Source organism: Malania oleifera, chromosome 3 (assembly GCF_029873635.1).
Source record: "Malania oleifera isolate guangnan ecotype guangnan chromosome 3, ASM2987363v1, whole genome shotgun sequence".
Lineage (NCBI taxonomy): Eukaryota > Viridiplantae > Streptophyta > Magnoliopsida > Santalales > Ximeniaceae > Malania > Malania oleifera.
In genome coordinates this window covers 100545597-100567666 of record NC_080419.1, presented here as the reverse complement: position 1 = coordinate 100567666, position 22070 = coordinate 100545597, and the positions used below count along the sequence as shown (strand labels likewise).

At 37.2% G+C, this 22070-nt stretch overlaps 1 protein-coding gene across 2 annotated transcripts in view; it reads left to right on the top strand.

Annotated features, from left to right (window-relative positions):
* Nucleotides 1–22070, top strand: part of LOC131151883 (uncharacterized) — a 150314-nt gene that overhangs the window by 36914 nt on the left and 91330 nt on the right. For both annotated transcript variants that reach the window (XR_009135793.1, XM_058103345.1), the window contains exons 9-11: nucleotides 14382–14505; nucleotides 20355–20450; nucleotides 20596–20667. Coding sequence is in view for 1 of the 2 variants with exons in the window: in XM_058103345.1 (XP_057959328.1) it covers nucleotides 14382–14505; nucleotides 20355–20450; nucleotides 20596–20667 (292 nt within the window). In the remaining variant the exon portion in view is untranslated. The remainder of the gene's footprint in view (nucleotides 1–14381; nucleotides 14506–20354; nucleotides 20451–20595; nucleotides 20668–22070) is intronic.

The following is a 22070-nucleotide window of genomic DNA, read 5'->3' as shown; positions in this document are numbered from 1 at the left end:
AGCTGCTGGACTAAATAACCCCCCGCATCACACTAGATCAAGAATAAGTACAAATATGCCATCATCGTCTAGAGGAAGAGGAAGGGCTTCATCTAGTAGTGCAACCAGTGCTAGGGGTCGAACCACAATGTTGGAACTTGTAGATGAGGATGAAATCCAAGTGGATAGTGCAGAGGAGACGGAAGAGGAAAAAGATGTTGGAGAAAACAGTTCTGATGATGAAGAGGAAGATGATGATATCTTTGCCGATTTAGTTGATGATGAGTGATGAGTGATGATTGAGGAGGATTTTTAGATTTTATATTTTGAAATTTTTTATTGTACTCTTTTCTTTTGATGTTGAACTATGTTGAATTGTTGATGCTTTTGGGCTTTGTCTTGGCAATTTTATTAAATTTCTAATTTTGTTATTGAATGTTTTGGCATTTTAAATTCTAATATCACTAGATATTCATATGTTCATATATAAATTACCCCAAATAGATATTTTACACAATTTTAATAATTATGCGCCTCACCTTCATGAGGCGCGCGCCTTCGCCTTGCGCCTCGGCTTCAAAGACCCTTTGCGCCTCGGCTCGCCTTGCGCCTCTGACTACTATGCTAGCATTCTTCTCCAGCCAAATTCCCCATAAAACAGCAAAAGGAGCTCACCTACACAGCCTGGTCACATGTTCGTCAACACCCCCCCCCCCCCTTTTCTCCTTTTTGGGGGATAAAAAAAGAGAATGTATCAGATAGAGAAAAGACAAATTACAAGCCAAGTACGGAAAGTCAAAAAAATTAGAACTAACAAGAGTTGACCAAGAAAACCCCTCTCTAATCTCTTTCCATGGTGGTTTATCGAGCATTTCAAATTAGCCACTACCCTTTGGCCTTTCTTCACCTTTTAACCCCATTGAATCAAACTTTGTTTCCTCCATGATCAGACAGCCGTGAACCTATTTTATCCATCAATTGTTAAGCTTTTAAATCCTTCCTAGAAATCTTCCTTCACAGGGATGGGCTGAATTCCATCCTTACATTGTTGGTTATGGACCAATCCAACATCCTAAAAAATAGAAATCTCTTCCAATCCTTTCATTGGAGATCAAGGCACTTGCAATAATCCCCAATTAAACCAGAAGAGTCAGAACCATATACATATTGTTCCTGAACCTTATTCAAAAGCAATCCTCCATCATAGTCAAACTCACTAAGGGTTTAATTAGCCAAGAGATTCCCCACTCCAAGCCTAAATCTGAAGAAATCAAATTACCCAATAAATGGCCCACATCTAACACGATAGTGAGAGGTCCAGGGACAAACACCTCATCCTCAACCCCTGGTTAGCCTCCTGCGAAGCCCTAGCTCCCTTTGTTGAAGGTTGGATGCCAGCCTCTTCAGTTTGATGTTCAGATTGTCCCACATCAACTCCTTGCTTTCGTTGCAGATTCTCACCACACTTTCCCCAAAGATGCTCGTTCTCAGGCAACATGACTTCCTTCCAAGATTGGGGTGGGGTGCTCGTTGCCTTGCACCAGAAGTTCTGTTCATTGTAGGGCTATCTTTATTTTGGTGGAAAAAGAAGTAGTCGAGGATGTTCATTGGAGGATAAAAAGGGATATTTTTAAAATGGGTTTTGAAAAGGTTTATTGCAATTTCTTTGTCAAGATCTTTGCTGAGAACAGGTTTAGGAAGAGGTGGCATGGTTGGATGAGGGGATGTTCTCAAATACTTTCCCACTTAGTCATTTTCAACAGGGAGCTTACTAAGTGGTTTAGGGCCTCTAGACAAGTTAGTCAAGGGATCCTCTATCTCTTTTTGTTTGTTCTTGTTGTTAGTACATCGAGTAGACTGATAGATAAAGCTGAGGGGATTGATAGATGGGCTTGTGGATAAAGAATATGTGAACAAGATTAGGGTAGGTACTGGTGGTGGTTGTGTCTCATCTGTAATTTGCATTTTGTACTTTTTTTTTCCCTTAGATGATCATAGTCTTTTTTGAATGTTCTCACAATTCTCTAGAATTTTGAGAAATGGTTTAAGGTTTAATAATAAATGTGGGAAAGAGTGAGATTGCTACTATTAATCTTAGTAGTGCCATAAAAAAAAAAAAATCTTAGTAGTGTTAGGTATTTGGAAATTGGAATTAGCTTCCTTAAGTTGGATGTTGCATTCTTGTGTGGCCAACTTGTTTAAGAGTTCCCTTTTTTTTTTTGGGTAGGAATCCTAGGTCCGTTGGGTCTAGGTGGTAGCATTAGTCTTGTCTAGACTTGCCTTTCTAGTATCCCTCTTTATTATTTGTCCACTTCTAGAATTCCCATAGGATTAACTAGGAAAATTGAGAAAGTAGTAACACATTTCCTTTGGTCAGAGGTATGGGAGAAAAGGGATCATTTGGCTAGTTGGGAGACCTTGTAGACCTAAGGTGTAGGGGATTTTAGGTCCTAGGAATTTGGTGTCTGAGAACACTGCTCTATTGAGTAAATGGTTGTGATGCTTCCACTTTGAGGAGGTCAAAGTAAATTCGCTCTCATTCTTATGGATGGTATACTAGTTGGGGTTTAAGATGTGTTAGATTGCGAAGTTTCATAGACGAGGAATGAGGAGGAAGATGTTCTCGCATTGTTCTCTTCCCGACGTCGCCCTTCTTCGCGATGGCAAGCATGGTGAGCCTCATTGATCACTTTCATCCGAAATCTTTAGACATGAAACCTCTTTATCTTGATGCCTTAGCCCTAAAATCAAACTGAAGCCCCATCTTATTTATAGCAAATGAACCCTATTTCCATTCAACCTACCAAAAATACATTTCGAATTTCGATTTTCTTCCTCTATAGACTCTCGCGCCTCCCTACGGCAAGCCATCTTTGGCCATAAGGGCTTGTTCATATTTCTCCAACGACAAAGTACAACCTATTGACTCTCTCGCTGACCATCATTTGGACTGTTGGCAGGCTCTCTTCTTATGGCAAGCTTCCTGGACCTTTAGTGACTGCCCAAACCTTCGTAGAATTTTAAAGATTGAACCAATGACTAGACCTTTGGTGACTATATCGACTCTCTCCAACCTTCCTAGAATTTTAGAGACTGCTCGAACCCTTCCTGGGCCGTTAGATATTGTTCGAAGTGTGAGATATCTTTCAGCCTTCGATTATGACTGGCCTAGTTATCGAAAGTGAGGGAGGCGTTTGGTTATCCTGAAGCGATTGGTTTAGATTGAAGGAGAAACTTCGATTTGTATTTAGACAAGGTTGGGGATGCTAGCCTTTAGATACTGGTCTTTGCTTGTAATAATATTTTGTTTCGCTAAAAATAAATAAAATAATTTAAGAGAGAAATTTCACTTCACTCCTAAATCTCTCATTTGAATTTTGAGGAAATTTCATTGCATAGTTTAAATTTCCACAAGTTTTGCTAAAATTTCGAGATTTCGATAAATTTTGGATGATTCGTTGAGATTTCGATGGAAATTGTGCAAGAAGGAAATCGACTGGAATTTTGATTTCTAGGCTCATGGAAACCGGAAATTTCGACAATTTTGTGGAGATTTAGGACCTTATGTATCGCAACGTTACGTCATATAACCACTACCAGTCTACCATAGCACATCACTATGTTACATCACACAAACATTTTCATGCCGCCACAAATTCCTATTTATCAATTTGACAGAAAATGGGCCAATGACTTATCAACAAATCCACGCTAATCACATAGCAACATAGACCACATAGTTTGCACCAAAGCCAGAACACTTGAAAGTTGAGGTGTAATCCTAAGAGGGGGGTGAATTGGGTATTTTTAAAATTTAATGTGGAGGTTTAATCTATCTTAATTTGTTTTTCACAAATGATCTTAATACTTTAATAACCACAGAAGTATTTTCAGCAAACAACTATACCAATATTGATATTCCTAAATATGAAAGAGCCTAAACTAAGATTTCAATATGTAATCAACTACACACTATTGAATTGCAGCAGATCAATATTAACAAAAGTATGCTTGGCCACAAAATAATTTATGCAATAACTTGAATGAATAATGAACAAATACAATAGAGTTCCCAGTAGATAAATCAAAATACTTATATTCGTACCTACAACAGAGTTTGATCAATAAGAGTATTCACAGCAATCACAACATTCACAAATCAAGGTAAAACATTCATAGTAGATATATTTCAAGATCAATATGTTTAGAAAATAAAGGAGATAAAGGTAAGAGTGACACCAGAATTTTTTACAAGATTCGGCAACCATGCCTACGTCCTTGCCTCAAGCTACCGGCTATGAGGATTCACCAATCCCTCCTTCAGTAGGTGGAGACACGTCTCCTTTAGTAGGCAGAGAAACCTCTCAAGGGAAACAGTCCTTTCGCTTGTCAATGACTCAATCGCAGAGCCGTCAGTTTTTCACAAACAAAGAAGAATGGATTTGTATAAAGATAACTCTCCAACCAGTGTGGATTTGTACCCAATAAGCACTACAATACTCTTAGAAGATATTTACTAAGAAGCTCAAAGAGATTGGCTCAATTTTTTGGGTTTGAAAGCTTTGAACTTTGAAAGAATAAACTCAGAAAATCAGTTTTCAACAAGAACAGCGCACAATAGGATTTTTCAATGTAAATCAATGTGTTCTAGTTGCCCTAACACGATTAGGGTTGATATATAGCTTGGTTTGAATTATGGTCGTTTGTGCATGTTTTGGTAATATTATATTTGAAAATTAGAAAGTTTTTTGGCCATTTGCAAAACTTATCGCGCGATTCAGTCGACTGAACTGGCAGTTTGGTCACCCGAACCAATTAACTTATGAATTTCAAATTGGCAGTAGCTATTAGGTCGACTGAACTCTATGTTCGGTCGCCCGAACACATTCGGTTGACTGAACCTAAAGTTCGGTCGCCTGAACTAACACTGTTTGGAACTTTAACAATGGCAGTAGCCATTCGGTCGACTGAACCTATGGTTCGGTCACCCGAACTCTTTGATGTCAGACCAGTTTGTTTAGACTCGTGCATTTGGCCGACTAAGCATTAGCCTTAGGTGCCCAAACATCTGAAATTCAATATTCTTTATATTTTTGATTCCAAAACTGATTTTTATCCTTTTGAAATATCATTTGGACTTTGTAACAATATTTTCCAAGAATTGAAAAGGTATCTAAGTCCAAGTAATTATCCTAAGAGTTTCATAACAAACATTAATTGAAAAGTACTTACATGAGACCTATTTTACAATACACATGAGAAGCTAACTAGGTCTTCATATCCTTAAGCTTGATCTTCATCCAAGGTTTTCTTCAATGGCCATCTTTGATTTACTTGTGTTCTTCATGACTTTCAATTATTCATCTTTCATTGTGCTTTTATATTTGAAATACCTGTAAACACACTTGATAGAACAATTAGATGCTTTGGTTTGTCATTATCAAAACGAGATTAAGCCTTGTTAGACCAACAATCTCCCCTTTTTTGATGATGACAAACAAGGAGCAAAATGAGGTAGCCTTGATAAGGCTCCTTTCACAATAAGCATAAACATAAAAATAAGCAATGTAAAAACATTCGTTTAAGCTCATGTGTGATTAAATTCTTCCCTTTTAAATTATTATACCTTTTAAATTCCAAGTAAAAAGGGGGAGAATTGTTCTCAACAATCTTGAAAGCCATATTGAACTTATATGGCCTTGGAGTTGTATCCCTCTCCATCCCAAAGACTATGACCCTTACTCACTCTTCCTTAAAAGGTCTCTCTAACCAAGCTATCTTACCAACAGACAAAGATTCCCATTCTAAACCATGAACCATTGGTCTTCTATCATCCTCCGTAGAATAAAAATTAAAATAAAACTTAGTGATCTCGGAAGCAAATTGACTATGACTAGAAATAGCCTCGCCCCTACCCACATCCAACTCTCGAATCAAATTGTTCCTCATTTTTCCCATTAGCTATCCTATGAAATAATCTAGAATTGCAATCACCGTCTCTTACCCATTTAAACTTCGTCTTTTTTCTCCAACTTCTCATTTCCTTAAAAATAACCTTTTCTAGTTCATTTTTCAAAGATATCCTTTTCATCTTGTACTCCATTGAGAAAGTAACACCTTCTTCCTTTGTATCTAGCTCATCCTACTTGCCTAACATGCTAGGCTTTCTAAACTTTAAATCTTCGAACACCTCCCTATTCTCTTTAAACTTCTCTTTCAACCTCTTCAATTTATTCATGAATCTAAACCCTTCCGAACTCTCCACATCCTCACTCCAAGAATTACTCCCCTAGGGGCTGGAAGGAATCATGGTCTATCCACATATTTTCAAATTTAATGGGAGTGGATCCCCAGGAAACCTCCTTTGATTCCATCATGATAGGAAAGTGGTCAGAAGTAGGCCGCCACATAAAACAATATTGGAGAGATTAGGGAACTCATCCTCTCAATTAATGCAAAACAAGATTCTGTCAAGCCTGCTTGCCACGACGCTAGCTCCTCCCACTGACCACGTAATGCTCATCCCAAAAAGAATTGCTAAGGTCTAGTCTAGAAGGACCATAAACTGAAGACACCCACCATTAATACCAATCTTTCACTATGAACAAGACACAGAGAGAAAAAGCCTACTAGACTATCCAATCTAGCAATAAAGCGAGTAGCCCACATCACAAGAATACCGCCTGTTGACCTCCGAGAAGGTACAAAAGCCCAATTTTTACAGCATCCTTCCCAAATTGCTCAGAAACCCCATCTCTCCACCCCCCCCGAGTCTACAATCTCAAGCTTTGTCTCCTAAATCAAAACAATATTGGGTGAATATCCAAGAAAAACCACCCTAATTATCACTCTCCTTTTATAGTTCCCTAGGCCTCTTAACATTCCAATTGACAGTCTTCATAATCTCACTCGTTTCCCTTCCTTCCCATCACTTTTTCCTCCAATATAATTGATACAAGAGGCCAAATTCTTAAGCTCTTTCTGAACATTCTTCTTTTTCAGCTGTTTTTGAACATTATTCTTTTTGGGTCGGGAAAGTGTCTCTCATTAACCGCCAGCCAACACCAAAAGAGCTACCCACAGTAGAGCCCTACCTTTGGAATAAACTGTCAAAAGAAAAAATGGATTGAACAGCAAGGGGAAGATTACCTTTTACGGATTTAGAGGAAGGATCAATCATAGGAATAGTTACCTCTTCATCAATACCTACCCCTCCCCCTTTCAAAACTAGCAGAAGGAATATCAGTGAAGTCCATTGTATGAGGAGGAGGCTTGGGAACTAGGGACAAAGTTCAAGTCTTTCGTCTGGTCTAAGTTGTGCTTAATAGCATCTATACCCCCTTGCATAGTGTCAGAAACAATCAAGCACACTCTTTCCTAAACTGATGCATATATCGCATGTGAACATCGCGCTGTCCCAACAATTCCTCTCCCTCACTCTCAAACAGTTCCTTTGTGAGTTGTGCCAAGACATCCTCGTGGTCCAAATCTAAGTTAGCTCTCAATTGATCAACCAACAATTCTTTCTCAGAATCGCAAAAGCTGCTTGAGTCATCTTCCCCATATCAGAAACTTTCTTTTGATCACCAATGTTTAAAATACCTTTAGCTCTCTGCCCAACCACCACTTTGACTAATTCACCATTCCCTCCCCTTGTATATGCATTGATATACAGATATACACTCATGCATACACACACACCCATCACCCATGTGTGTATATACGTAGTTGTATATAATTATATATATATTGTTGCCAAGGTTTGTCAAGGTGCATGTGAACCAGGAGTTTGTCCATAACACCAAGGTGCAGACCTATTGTCCACTTAACAGTGTATCTATAAATATTTTCAAGTGCACCCGTTGACCACAAATTCAAATAATGCTAAATCAAATAAATCTCATCATAATAATTATTCATAATTATTTTCAAAATCAACCAACCAAGACCTACTTGTCCCGCTATACTGAAATTTTGACAACATTATTTGATTAAAACACAGTTTGAACGATTAATTTCGAGAAACTATTTCCAAAATTTTTTTTTTATAATAAATATTGTAAATTATAGAGATATAGGCTAAACACACAAACCTATACAAAATCCCTAATCTCTAAAACAAAAAAGAAAGTGAGAGTTTCAAGGAAAACTTATCTCATGTTGTGGTACTTTACTCCAAGAGCACATTGGACCACCCTAAACTGTCCAAAGTCACTTCAAAAATTACATAACGAGATGATAGGAAATTGGAAAAGATATATATATATATATATATATATATGCACAGAAGCCTTTTCTTCTTCTTATCTTTCTATATATATTTCTCTTTCTTTTCTACCTCTCCCTCTCCCCCCCTCCTCTCTCTCTCTCTCTCTCTCTCTCTCTCTCTCTCTCTCTTATTATTATTTTTTACCTCAATTTCACCCTCCACTTTAACCCCCCATCTTATGTTTATATATGTATAAATATGATTAAGTATAATGAATGCATATAGAATCCTTACAAGTTACAACATCAAAACCATTTTTTTATTTGTTTACTTATTATTCTTATTTTTCTTTTCAACTTATTTTTTTCTCATTTCATCCCAACGAGTTTTTGTAAATACAAATTACTTTTCAGAATTGTATTTATTTTTTTCGATTTTGTCCTAACAACTAACCATGTTAAATATTCCCCAAACTTATTCCCAAATGTACCTATTTTGTTTTTAAGTACTTTGCACAAATCCATCTAATGAGTCCTATAAAACATTAAAATTATGAAATATTTAAATTTAAATATTTAAAGGCTTAGTTTATTTGCAATTTAGCTTAGGATCAAAATATTGACACCGTAAACATAATAATAATATTCAAATTAATACAGTTCACACTTGTTAATTGTCTTAAGCATTTTATTTCTTAGAAAATATTATTTAACATCAATAAAACTCAAGTAAATATTTTATCAATAAATAAATTGTCCCAACTACTAGTGAAATTGATACATTTTGATTTTGGGCATCACACTCCTGCCTCCCTGAATAACGCTTATACACCTTCATACCCTCAGCTCTATTACAACAATACAACCCTTTCCATCCCCAGACCTCCACACTTCCTCAACGCCAATTCGCCCCCACCTGATTTCAACAGGCTGAAACTCCTGCTCCACCTGAGTTCTTGGAATTAGAAGTTCTCTTGGCAGCCTGACAGGAGAAATAAATTATTTTTTTGGATAGAAAAGAAGCTTTATTGAAAATAGGAAGGAGAAACAAATGCACTAAAGAAGAACAAGAAGTCCTCACAGATGAAAACAGAGAGAAGAAAAACAGCATCAACTTTATAAAGCCACTGAGTCTTGGTTGATATCCTGTAAACAGCAGCCCTTAAAAAAGACTGCATTTTAATCCCATAGAGAAGCCAATACTGCACCCTGAATCCCCATTGATGTTCTCTTAAGAAATTCAAGCATTTCTTTCCGAGTAAATTCCCCATAATACAGCACAAAAGGCACTGTACGACCTCTTAACATCCTTACCCCTTTCAAAGCCAGTTGAAGAAATAGTTAAGAGCTCCTCCTCCAACTTCAGAGAAACCCACATTTCAGCAAGAAGTCCAAATGAACAGTATAAAAGCAAATGAGATGCAACATCAGAGCTATTCAAACACGTGAGGTTCATATCAGGAAAGAAAGCTTTAGGAGGCCTCCTACTGTGCAGCAGATTGTTGTTGTTGTTAACTCAATAAAGTGCCACCAGCCAAAGAACATTAGCCTCCATATACCCTGATAGAGAGAAGAAACCACATCATCCTTAATAAGGTAAGGAAAGAAAGATTTACATGAATAATCCTATGATGAATCCAAAGACCAAACTCTATCATCACTCCTACTAGACATTTGGCAACCCTCCAGTACAACGGGCAAAGAGGAGATCTCCTCCACCTCTCTATCATTTAAGTCCCTTCTAAAAGAAAGTCCCAAGAAATGGAGTCATTCTGAAGAATGATAAATGAGGAAAGGGGATAAATCTGGTATTTTTCCTTCTAAATCATGTCTATTATAGTTGTTGAAACCCCCTTTTATTCTTTTCATTTTGAGAAAGGCAAGGTTCATGAGAAAATTAAGGCATTGACTTAGATGTCTGTTCTTAAAAGGATTAGCATTAATGGTTTATGCCTGGTGAGGAAGCCTAGTAAGACAATCAGCTCAGACATCTGTGCAATGTATTAGCTTCTAATGAGACAAGCGAACACCATTTTCTTCATTCCTAGGTGCGTGACTTTCGTTTGAGCTTTTTACCATTTTTGGAGAGATGATGATGTGCCCATTTGATATGGGTAAATTGTTTAAGGTGAAGTTTTGGGGGGCTTTGAATAGAGTAAGGAAGGCTTTGGTAAATGTAAGAAAAAGTAGGTGTTGCAGTGGTGTGCTTGGTATGCTAATATTTGAGTTTTTTTGAAGAATAAGAGTATTGGAATTTTTAAAATCATGTTACGGCACACTACTTGTGCGATGGAAAGGTTTTTTTGTGCTTTTGTTAGGTTTAAGGTTTGGGGCTGTTTTATGTTGTTTCTTTGACTAATGTACGTAGGGCTTGGATGGAAACTCTTTTGTAATTATTTTTTATTTGTTGGAAAAACAGCTTGTCCACTTTATTTTTATTTTCTTATTTTAAAAAAAATTCCTTACCTATCAAAAAGGGTGCTGTATAATGTACAGGATAGAATGTAGGTTTGTTCGAATTTTTGGATCTAAAGGAAGGCTCTCCTTATATGTCCTTGGAGCGGAAGGGTCAAGATGGTATTCAGGCCCATGCATGCAGTAATGACAGCCTGAGTGCTTCCTTATTGTGTCCGGATAAAGGGAGGCCCAAAATTTTGCTCCTGGATTTCAGAAAATAGTACAGGGGAGGAGGACTTTAAACAGTCTGCTAATGGAATCCAAATCCAGCCTCCTGTTTTCCGAGATATGAGTCGGAATGACCAAGATTTGGAGCAAGCTCAGAATTCTAGCAGATTAGATTTGAAACACGATCCTGGTGTTAAGATTGTGTCTAGTTATGAAGAGATATTAGAAGGTGGTGTGGAGAAGTGTAAAAAAGAAGCTGGGTTTGGGGAGAAATATGATGAGCATGAGGGTAACAAGGTTTGTGCTCGTAGGAGGGCAGCTTGTATGGGTGCTGAAATGAAGAAGGTTTTTGAAGGAAAGAGAGAAACTCTGGTGAGTCATTGCCATGGTTATTAAGGAGAAATCTAAAGAAGAGTTTAGTGTTGTGGAAGACTTGAATGCTAAGGAGAAGGCTTGATGTACAAGGTTAGTAAAGCAAAGATGGTAAAGAAATTGGGGGGATTTTTCAGACTCAGTGAGTGATGATATCAGTGAGTTTGATTGTGGTGGGGGTTTGTTATTGGATGAGATTCAAGAACAATATGAATACATTTCTGATTCCTGCAATGAAATAGGGCATTTTTCCTATGTCCATCCCACCCCCATTGGAAGGTTTTGCAGGGAGTTCCTGTTTTTGATAATGGTGGGTCGGTGAACAAGTTACAGCACCAGGGTGGAATTCTGTCTACACCCGTGGTGGAGATTCCTAATGAGTTAGAAGCTCAAATTTTTTTTTGGATAAAATGAATTTAAAGTCGAGTGATATTGGAGGAAATGAAGTGTGTATGATGGTGATAAAAGTCGAAAGATGAAGGGACAAAGGGAGTTAGCGAATTTGAAGAGCTCGGTGAACTATGATGGGAAGGGTTTGATAAGGGGGTTTTGGAGTTAATATTTTTTAATTTTATTTTGTGAGCTTTGTTTTTTCTGTTTTCTTTCTTTTTTCCTTTTCCCTTTATTTGGTGGACTCCTTCCCTGCACGTTGTACTCTTCTCTTTATCTAATATATTTTCTTTTGTTATCAATATATAGATATATATTATGATAGCAAAAGAAAATCTATTAAGAAAGAGAATGTACAATCATATCAAAATTTGAAGATACTAAATCCTCAAAAAAAAAAAAAAAAAAAGAAAAGAAAAGAGAAAAAAAACTCAGAAAAAGAAAAGGAAAAAATAAAAGAAAAACAGAAGAAACTGCTAATATCTGCCCAGATATCCCCTCATCAATCCCTTCCCATCATAGTTCATTGAACACTTCAAATTAGCTACTTCCCTTTGACCCTTCTTCACCTTTGGTTTTCCCCCGTCAAGCCTAACTTCATTTCCTCCTTGATCAGACAACTTGAGGCCCAATTCATCCAACAAACACTGAGTTCCAACATCTTTCCTTGAGATTTCTTGGAGTAGGTAGAATTCCATCCTTAACCATTTGTTCAGTTTTATTAATTATTAACCTCCACATCAAAGATGTTAATTCCCTCTAAGCCTTCTAAAGGAGGAGGTGGCACCATGGCACATAAGATAAATTCCCTAGGCAATCAATAGAAGAATCAGAGGAATATCCATACTAATCCCGAATATGATCCAAAAGTAAATTTTCTTTGCATTCAAAATCACTACTCTGTACACTATCCTCATTTGTGACATCTCCCCATCTCTTACTGTCCTTGCGCCATTTGGCCCCCCTCTCACCAATTGGCTCCTCCTCCACAATACTTGGAACACCTTTGGACTGTCTCTTAATAATTTTATTTATTTTTTCACTTGACAAATCTTGCATATCTCCATTAAGTCTCCTCCCTTCAAAACCAGTTTGCACTTCCTTACGACGGGTGTAAACCTTTCCTCTTTTCAAGTTATCCTAACTAACTCCCTTACCATCAAGATTTCCAACTGACTGAAACATAAAGTCCTCGTTTTCACACCTCCAAGAGTTAAGATTCTTACAGGCATAATCCCCCCTTTCATCCCTGAAGTTTCCCCTATTATCATTCTTCTCCTGCTGAGGAGAAGCACCTTGATTTCCTACTTCCGTAGCTTGCTCTTTGATGTTTCCAGAAGATCCCTCCTGAAGCCTGCCAAGGATGTTGTTTGAAGAGCAGCGCAGCTTAAGATTATCATCCTGTGCCTCATTTGAAGATTATCAGCTCTGGAAAACTCTGACCTCCTGTAGCCTCCAGAGATTTGGGCTGGAGGGCTTCCTTTTGGTTTGGGGTCTGTAAGGTGCTTATGGGCCTGCTCTTGACCCATCTGCATGTAATCACTGCCCAAGCCCAGTGTTAAATGATAAGACTGCTATTGGGCCTCCTTCATCTGCAAGTCCAGCAAAGAGTTTAAAAGAGTTTTATTATTCTCTAACAGCTGGCCCAAATCTATATTAATAGTCAAGACCATGCCCAGCCCACTCAATCTTTGTCAACCCATCACCCATGCAGGAAACCCTAGCTGCCTCTGATCGCAGCTGCTCAGCCAGAAGTGATACCTTTGCCGGTGTTACTTGGTTGTGTGAAGCTGACAAAATGAACTTATCGTTCATTCTTCCCCCGCAGCGAGCGCAGACCCCCTCCTGCACGTTCTTAGGGGTTGAGTGACCTCCATCATCTCTTGCGCTGCCTGATACAATCTGACTCCATGAACAATTATCATTTGTCTTGTTACCTGCTGTATTAGATCCAGACTGACAAGAACTCTCCAAAGCAATGAATGCATCCCCTAATCAAGACCATCCATCCCCTTTCAGTCCTTCAGGAACAAAAATGGAATACTTTTTACCCCTCCATCCATGCCCTTTTTCCATGACCTTCCCTGCCCCACTCGGACTCTGCCAAAACCCTTGCACAACCTACCTTTGTGTGACTAGAATCTGTGAGAAAACCATGTAGCCTCAGCTGATACCCACTGATTGCACTCATGGTTCTTCTCAAGGATAAATTGAGCTCCAACCTTCCCTATCTTATCCAATCTCAGATCGAAGGACTTCCCTTGTATCTGTATTGAACAAAACCCCACCATCATTTTGTACTACCAACTTGATTTCAAGCACCAGTGAGATGCGTGGAGAGAGGGTTTTTCACGAGAGAGCAGCACCATAGCGTACTATAATTTTGGTGGATTTTAATCAGCCCTGGAAGCATTTTGGCCCTCTGCATTGGTGTGTGCATGTGTGTACATATATATGAGATAGAATGTATGGAAGTGTGAAGTACTGAATTAGCTAATATAATCATGCCATTTGATATTTTTGTGAGCCTGTGTTTGTCAGAGAAAGAATTTTAATTTTGGCTAATTTATATAATCATGATCATTTTATTAAGAATATCTACGCAATATGTATAAGCTGAATACAAATATAATAAAATATATACAATTTAATGTTATTGTAGGCACATGATTTTTAAAAAATCCCCCCTACTCTAATTCTTTGTCAACAATGTTTCATAACATCAGTAACATTGATTTCTTCTCTTTCTCTCTCTCTCTCATGTTTTTTTTTGGATGGATGGGGGTGGGTGGGTTGTTACTCTGCAGTTGCATGCAAAGGGCAAAGTATGATATTGGAGAAGAGGCTGTTCATCGTTTTTCCTTACCTCCAGAAGATAAGGCTACTCTTGAATTAGCTGAATGGGTGGATGGTGCCTTTAAAAGAACATCTGTATGTTACGGACTTGTCACCTTATATTTATTAATATTTTGCATGTGGCACACACACACACACACACACACACACTCTTACACACACAACTTCCCCCCCACCCCCATCCCTAGTTTGTTGATTTTATATTTGTTCTCATTAAATCGTTTGAATTCGTGTGGTTGATACTACATATCAATTTGTGGAGTTAAATCATTTTTTAGGTGTCATTGATTTTCTTGTGCTATTTTCTTTTTAGGTAAATTTTAAAAAAATTCCAATTCCTGCTACCTTTGCTTTGAAGATCCTACCACCTAATCAACGTGCGTAAGATATGTTGTCTGTATAATCTAGGTGGATGCATTTGATTATTATAAGGGATCCTACTGTGATTGTTATGGAGACTACTGGATATTGTTGCACTTCTTATTTCGACAAGGTTTTGTTTAGGCCTATGTGCGAGGGACTTGTTGCTAAGATGATAATATGCCATGGTTAGAAAGGTCTTTTAAGGAGGATATTAGGAAAGTAGTGCTTGGTATGGATAGGGATACAGCTCCTGGCATGATGGTTTGATTTGGCTTTGTTTTTTGGTTTTTGGTTTTTTGTTTTCCTTCTAAAGTGTTAGGATGTGGTTAAGACTGATATTTTGAAGATGTTATGAGTATTTTAATATATTGGGGTGATTGGTGAAGACAGGTATTCTCCTTTTATGACTTAGTGCCCAAAAAGAATCACTCTAATAACGTGAGTGATTTGGACCTATATGTTTGACCATCGGTCTTTATAAGATTATTTCTTTGGTTCTTATGATAAGTTGGCTTTGGATGCTTCCACTATTTGTCGTTTGGAGTCTATTTTTGTTGATGGATGACTGATTTTGGATGTTGTTTTGGTGGTCAATGACATTGTTGAGGATCCTAGCAGGTCAGAATCCCGCCCTCTGAGCCCAGCCCCTCTCCTCAATCACAGCATGTGGAAAATTGTGGAGGGAGATCTGACATGCCTGATTGTGCATGATCATGATGGTCCTTGAATGTAAATTCTAGAAGCTTTCTCCCTTTCTCTTCTCCATTTGTGAAATCTAATAACTGAAAATGTGTTAAGCATGCCAGCTTGGTATGGCTTGGAAAAGGATGGGTATCATAATTCTTTTCAGGCAGATAGAAAAGTTTTCAATTTTGATAGACTGGATAATGGGGGTGTTTGCATCTCTGAATTTGCCAGAAAGCACATGTCTTTCTTGGTGATGAATGATGAAGAACTTCATTGGCTCCTGCAGTTAATGGTCTCATTTTGGTTTGTACCTTGGGGACTGATTATGGGCTCCTGAGGTCTGCTCTTGAGGGCGGTAGGATATTCATGCATATGAAGCTGCTTGCAAACAAATGGGGTTGTTTTTTCATGCCTGGAAAGACTCAGAGAAAAAGGACAGCACCAACCCATGCATCTCGTTTACCACAAGGAGTAGATGCCTCTGGATGATGGTGGCTTATGCTGATCATGAAAAGCATTTCTAACTTCAGGGAAATTTAGGCACATGTAACATCGAGGAAAGATGAATAGAAGGAAATGAAAAGAATATTGCCACAACCAGAATGCCGTGTAACCGAATTATGAGCAAGAGTAACCTTAGTGTATAGAAATGGATTTCATGGATTGAAACAAACTAGAACTACCTGTCATATGGGAGGATGCACTAGAATCAGTAACCCAAGGTAAGGAGGATGAAGAGGCAAGAAGCCTGGCTGTACCTAGGCTGCAGTAGCACTGGATGTAGAAGACGGTGTTTGGAGTTCTTGACCATGCTAAGAGGATTTTTATACTCCTCTTGGGATGCGGTAGATGATGTACTCTACTCCCTAGTGGAGTGGCCAGTTGCATTTGAAGTGTCATGGAATCACCCTCACCAGGAGACTTATTGCTTCAAATCAGTTCCTGAAGGAGATTCAACAGCTTGAGTATGATTGTCTTTGCCACAGTGTGTGCAAATTCAAGAAGTGTCATGATGAACTCCTCTCCCCAATGCATATAGCTGTCGTGACCGCCATCAAAACCTTGTCCTCCTCCTCCAAAACATCCCCTACCGTGGTTAGAGGCAGTGCTAACCATGGCTGAATTATTACAGGAAACAGCTTGAGAAGAAGTCAGGCAGCACACACTAGCACAGAACAGCACTTCAGAACTTCAAAGATCCAGAACTTTAAGAGGCAACTATGACCACTGAACTAAAGTTATGATACTCTAGGAGGAATTACTTGACCACAAAGAGCAGAAGAGACCACAGCAAGGCATTGCAGGTACTTAACAAACAACCTGGTAGCAGCCGTAGGCATTATCGTTGGCATCTGGAAGCAAGTCCAGGCAAGAGCAGGTAATAGTCATTGAATACCAGTAGAAACCAGCCAGATTGCCAGCTATCAATCATGAACACATGCAGCATCAAAAAAGCATCATCAGTAATCCAGAACAGAGTATAACTGATACCAGCCTGTGGAACAGCGGAACAGAAACAGAAATATACTCAGAAGCATAATATAAACAACTTGACATAAAATCACCATGAAAACACATAGATTCCTACCAAGGATGCTGTGGTGCCTAACCAAGGGGAAGAGTGTTCTTAAATGTCTCTCAAATCAACCAAAAAATCAGGTTTGAGAACTGATTAGGGGAAGACAAGAGCCGAAGGGTAGAAAAACAAAAAGTATTTTAATCAATTCAGATACCTCAGATTTAGAGAAGATCAATGTTCTGGTACCATGTTGTAAAGTTAGAGATGGAGGAGAGAAGAAGAGAAGAAAGACAACAACAAAAAATAAAATGTACAGCTCCAGCTCTGCCCTCTTATATAGTTTATACTAATGAACTAATAATAAAAAGGTCCAAAAGATAAAAATATCTCCACGTAAACCACACAATTTATAAAATGGCACATTCTCTTCTAACAGTTAGCTTATTATTATTATTATTTTTTTTCATTTTTCTTGTTTATATTTGTTATATCATTTATGCTTGTTTTCTTGTTTTATTTCTTATCCTTATATGTTCTTTCTTCTCTTGATAAAATTTCTAATTCAATAAAAAAAGAAAAAAAAATTTATTTGAGAAAGAGTCATTTTGTAGTAAATTGGTCTAATATGTGAGGCCAATTTATTCTTTTTTAACCTTTTTCTTACTATTGTTATGCAATTGAATAATGAGATAAAAATATAAAAAATAAACCAATAAATTTACTTCCTAGTAATTAAAAGCTTTGCAAAATATGTAGCTGAAGTAAAGACTATTGGTTGATAAAAATCCCGAACAATGATTGAAAATATGCGTGAACAAATATTAAATAGAAGGTGAAGTCATATAGGTTAGTTATTAAACAAATGCAAAAATATTTCAATAACCAAGACGTAAAGACAGGACCTTTATGATTTTGTAGGGCTTACAATACAAATAAATATTTCTCAAAACACCTTTGAGATTGTATGGCTTACAATACAATGGAATATTTGTCAAAACTATTGAAGTTTTATGCAAACTTCAAATAGTTAAAACTCCGTAGATTTATTTATTGAATTTTTTTTGAAATTCTTAAAAAATTTCAAAATTTTTGTATAAGAATTACCAAACTCTTCAAATTTCCATACAAGATTTTCAAGAATGGTAATGTATTGAGTTTTTATATTAGAGGTTTTTGAACCTTAAATTTCAACTCCATGGAAATTTTGTTCCATTCTTTTTTTTTTTTTTTTTGACAAATTTTGTTGCAATTTAGACATTTTGTTATATTTTAAAGGGAAATAACTTAGAGATGGAAACTGAGCCTATTTTTAAACTTCATTGGAGGTGAAAAATGGAAATTTCAAAGGAAATGATGATAATTTCATGGAAGTTTTGGTAAACTGGGAGTTTGGAGTTTGGAAGTACATTGGGGAGTTATGGGATGATTCTTTCATGCATATGCATTTTGATGTCAGGATTGGAGATCTGTTATTTTATAGCATGATAAGTGGTGTTGGACTTTCTTTGAAGGGTTGTTTCATCGATTTTTCTTACTTACAAGGGAAAAAAAATGCTTTATTTAGATCCCATGCATGTCACTTAAATGTCGTGGTGGCTTGAGATGTGTTCATGAGGAATCAGGATTGCACAATGGAAACTTTCTGAATTAACTTTGACTTATTGTGTAGTTCAGGAGTTTATTTGTGGGAGATGGTTCAGATAGATGCAAGGTCTTTAAATTTCCATTTCGACTCAAATTTCGAAGCTCCAAAAGTACTGAAATTTAGATGGAAATTTCGATTTGAAAAAATAACGGAAATCAGTAGTAAAACATGGAAATCTTTGTGAAACTTTAGAAATTGTTGACAAACATAATAATGTTAGTTTTAAGACTAATATATTACAAGTTAAATACATCTATGTTGTCAATGAGGTGGAAAAATTGTAATATAGTATGTATATATGAAACATATTTGTAAGATGATGTACAGTAAACATATTCAGCTAATACAAATGAAATTCATAAATCATTTAAATATTATTTATTATACAAATAATGATAATTTAGACATAAACGGTTAAATAAAATGCTGCTGTAAGCCTGTAAGTTTATTTTTTTATATAATTTCAAAATCATTTGTAATAATATTTTGTTTCGATAAAAATAAATAAAATAAATTAAGAGAGAAATTTCACTTCACTCCTAAATCTCTTATATTTGAATTTCAAGGAAATTTTATTGTATAGTTAAAATTTCGACAAGTTTTGCTGAAATTTCGAGATTTCGATAAAGTTTGGGATGATTCGTTGAGATTTCGACGGAAATTATGCAAGACAGAAATCGACTGCCATTTCGATTTTGAGGGTGACGGAAACCGGAAATTTCGTTAATTTCGTGGAAATTTAAGACCATGGATAGATGGAGGCTTATCAATGGAGTTTGTTCTAATGCTGTCTTACCAGTTACCACTTTGATGAAAGGTAATCAATAATGGGGGTTTGGGAAAATTTTCATTTGGAGTCTGAAAGATATGTACCCTCAATATATATTTTTTTAATAAATTTGTTCTTACTTGGGAGGCACAATGGGGTAAGATTTTGACCACAGATGATTTTGAAACAAGGAGGAAGATTACGGTGAATATGTGTTACTTGTGCAAGAATGCACTTAAAACTGTTCAACATCTTCTGTTGCATTTTGGAGTAGACTAGTCATTTGATAATTTAGCTTGCTTTATTGTGGCCTTGTGGACATTTAGTGGGTTCCCTCGAGCCCGGTGGAAGAAGAGTTATGGGGCTAGAGGTGTTTCACAGTTGGTCAGCAGCTGAAACATTCCCTCCATAATTTTTGCATGGCGTGGAGGGAGAGGAAACTTTTTCATGGTCTTTTAAAGCAGATGGTTACAGGCTTTACTTGGTTCAGTGGGCAGATTATGCATGATGTGCAGATTGTCATATTTTGGGTAGTTCTTGTAAATGATTTGGATCTTCTTTATGTGTTGCACTCCCTTGCTGCTAGTTAATTGAGGCCTTTGACTACGAACTTATAAAAAAAGTGATAAAGTAGGATATTTTGAGCATTCCAATATTATTTAGTTCTTGAATACAGCATGAAACTCTTACAAGTTATATCCATGTGAAAGTCCATATTTATTAGTTTCATATAGAACATTGTTCCTTGGCTGTAATAGTTCTACTTTGCTGTACTATTTTTCAAGAGTTTGTCATTTTCGCTTTTAAATATATTATTAGACCATTTTTTAGCTGCAAAATTTTTATACGCTGTGCTTTCAAGATGAGTCTATGATTCTACTTAACCCTTTATTGTTTGATGTGTGTGGTGCATAGGATGATATGTTTTATTTCTTTTTCAGGTTGAAGATGCGGTTTCTCGTGCTGCTGATGGGACTTCTGCTGTACAGAATTTAGATTTTTCCTCTTTACGCTCTCAGCTGGGCCCTTTGTCTGCAGTGAGTGCCTAAAATGTTTACTCTTCATTCTATCGATTCTTCTCTAGGAGTATTTTCAAATCTACTTCTCTCTCTCTCTCTCATGTGCGCGTGCACACAATTATATGTTATGAAGAATTTGGCTGACACATTTATTTTCTGCTAGATTCTTCTTTGCATTGATGTTGCTGCGACTTCTGCAAGGTCTACAAGTATGTCCCAGCAGCTCCTGAGTCAGGCAATTCCCCCTCACTGTTAAGCTTAATATTTGTGGTTGTGTCTCAAACCATAAGTGGTTCCATTGAATTATTAATAACTTTTCCTCCAATTTTTTTGGTTGAATTTTTTGTTTCTTGGTGGAATAGTAATACAAAAAGTTGCATTTAAGTTGTCTTAAAATCTTTTTGGGAAATAATAATTTGAGGACATTCAGGAAACTCCATGTTGTTTAAGAAATTCTCTATATACATTCTTGTGAATGTAGGTGAAATTAAGTGGGTGTTCTCTGCTTTGACAATTGTGATTGATGACGACTGCTGATTTGTCATGGGATCCAGTTTTTGAAAGAGTTGCTAAGAGTTTGAGTGGGTGGAAAGGGATCTTCCTTACTTAAGGGGTGTATTACTCTTATCCATGCTTAGGAAACCTAGAGAACTCTAGGAGACGAACCATCCATCGTGATGCGACACCCTTCGCAACAGTGAGAATGGCGAACAACTCTGAACATCATTCTACCCTATCTTCTGGCCTGAATCCTAGTTTCTCGACTAACCTTTACCTGGAATCGAATTGAATCATTGGCTTGAACCTTCAGAGAGTTTGAACCCTATATCCATCAGTGAGACTTGTTGTCTTCTTGTACAACCCCTGTGTTGCGTACGGAAAGTCATCCTTGGCTTTTGGGTTCGAGCAGTTCCATCAGCGACAGAGAGTGATCATTTGATTCTTATCATAGTCGGTCGATTCTCCAGCTAGTCGATTTTCCTTCTACAGAGACTGACCAGTGATTGTAGATGAATCTTCCTTGATATTCTGTCTTCTCTGAGACCCCGGTTTGACCATACAAGGATTCTTTTTCCCAGAAACTGATCTCAATATAGTTTTTGTTTCAGAGCATACAATCAGAACATCCCAGTTGAGTCGAAATACATAGTATAGTCTTTGGCAAATATTCTTTGATTGTGAAAGGCGATTGAAGTACTTTCTTTCGGCTTGTAGAGAACTCTCGTTTGCGATTCTGATTTTCAGAAGTGGTGGATGTGTACGTTCTGATTATCTCGTCTTGACTTCATTGGAGTTGTTATTTTTTGAAAGAATGAGGGGGACCAGCGGCTTGTTAGGCAAGAAGTTGTTTGGGAGTATGGGTTGAACGTAAAATCTTCTGTGGTAATTGCCTTATGCCCTCATATCTTTGGATTTTGGAGTTCTTAGGGAGAAAGTTTTCTTATATTCTTCTTAAGAAGGAGGAATTTATCTGGATTGTGAAGATATTGGGGGTATTATGTGAAGAGAACCGAGGTGTTGACGAACTTAATCGAGGAGGCCTACACTTAAAAGGTGAAGGCACTAGGGCCTTGATTAAACTGCAATTCAATGACAAGGGGAGATTTCTTCTTATAGAAAAGGGGAGCGCAGGAGGAA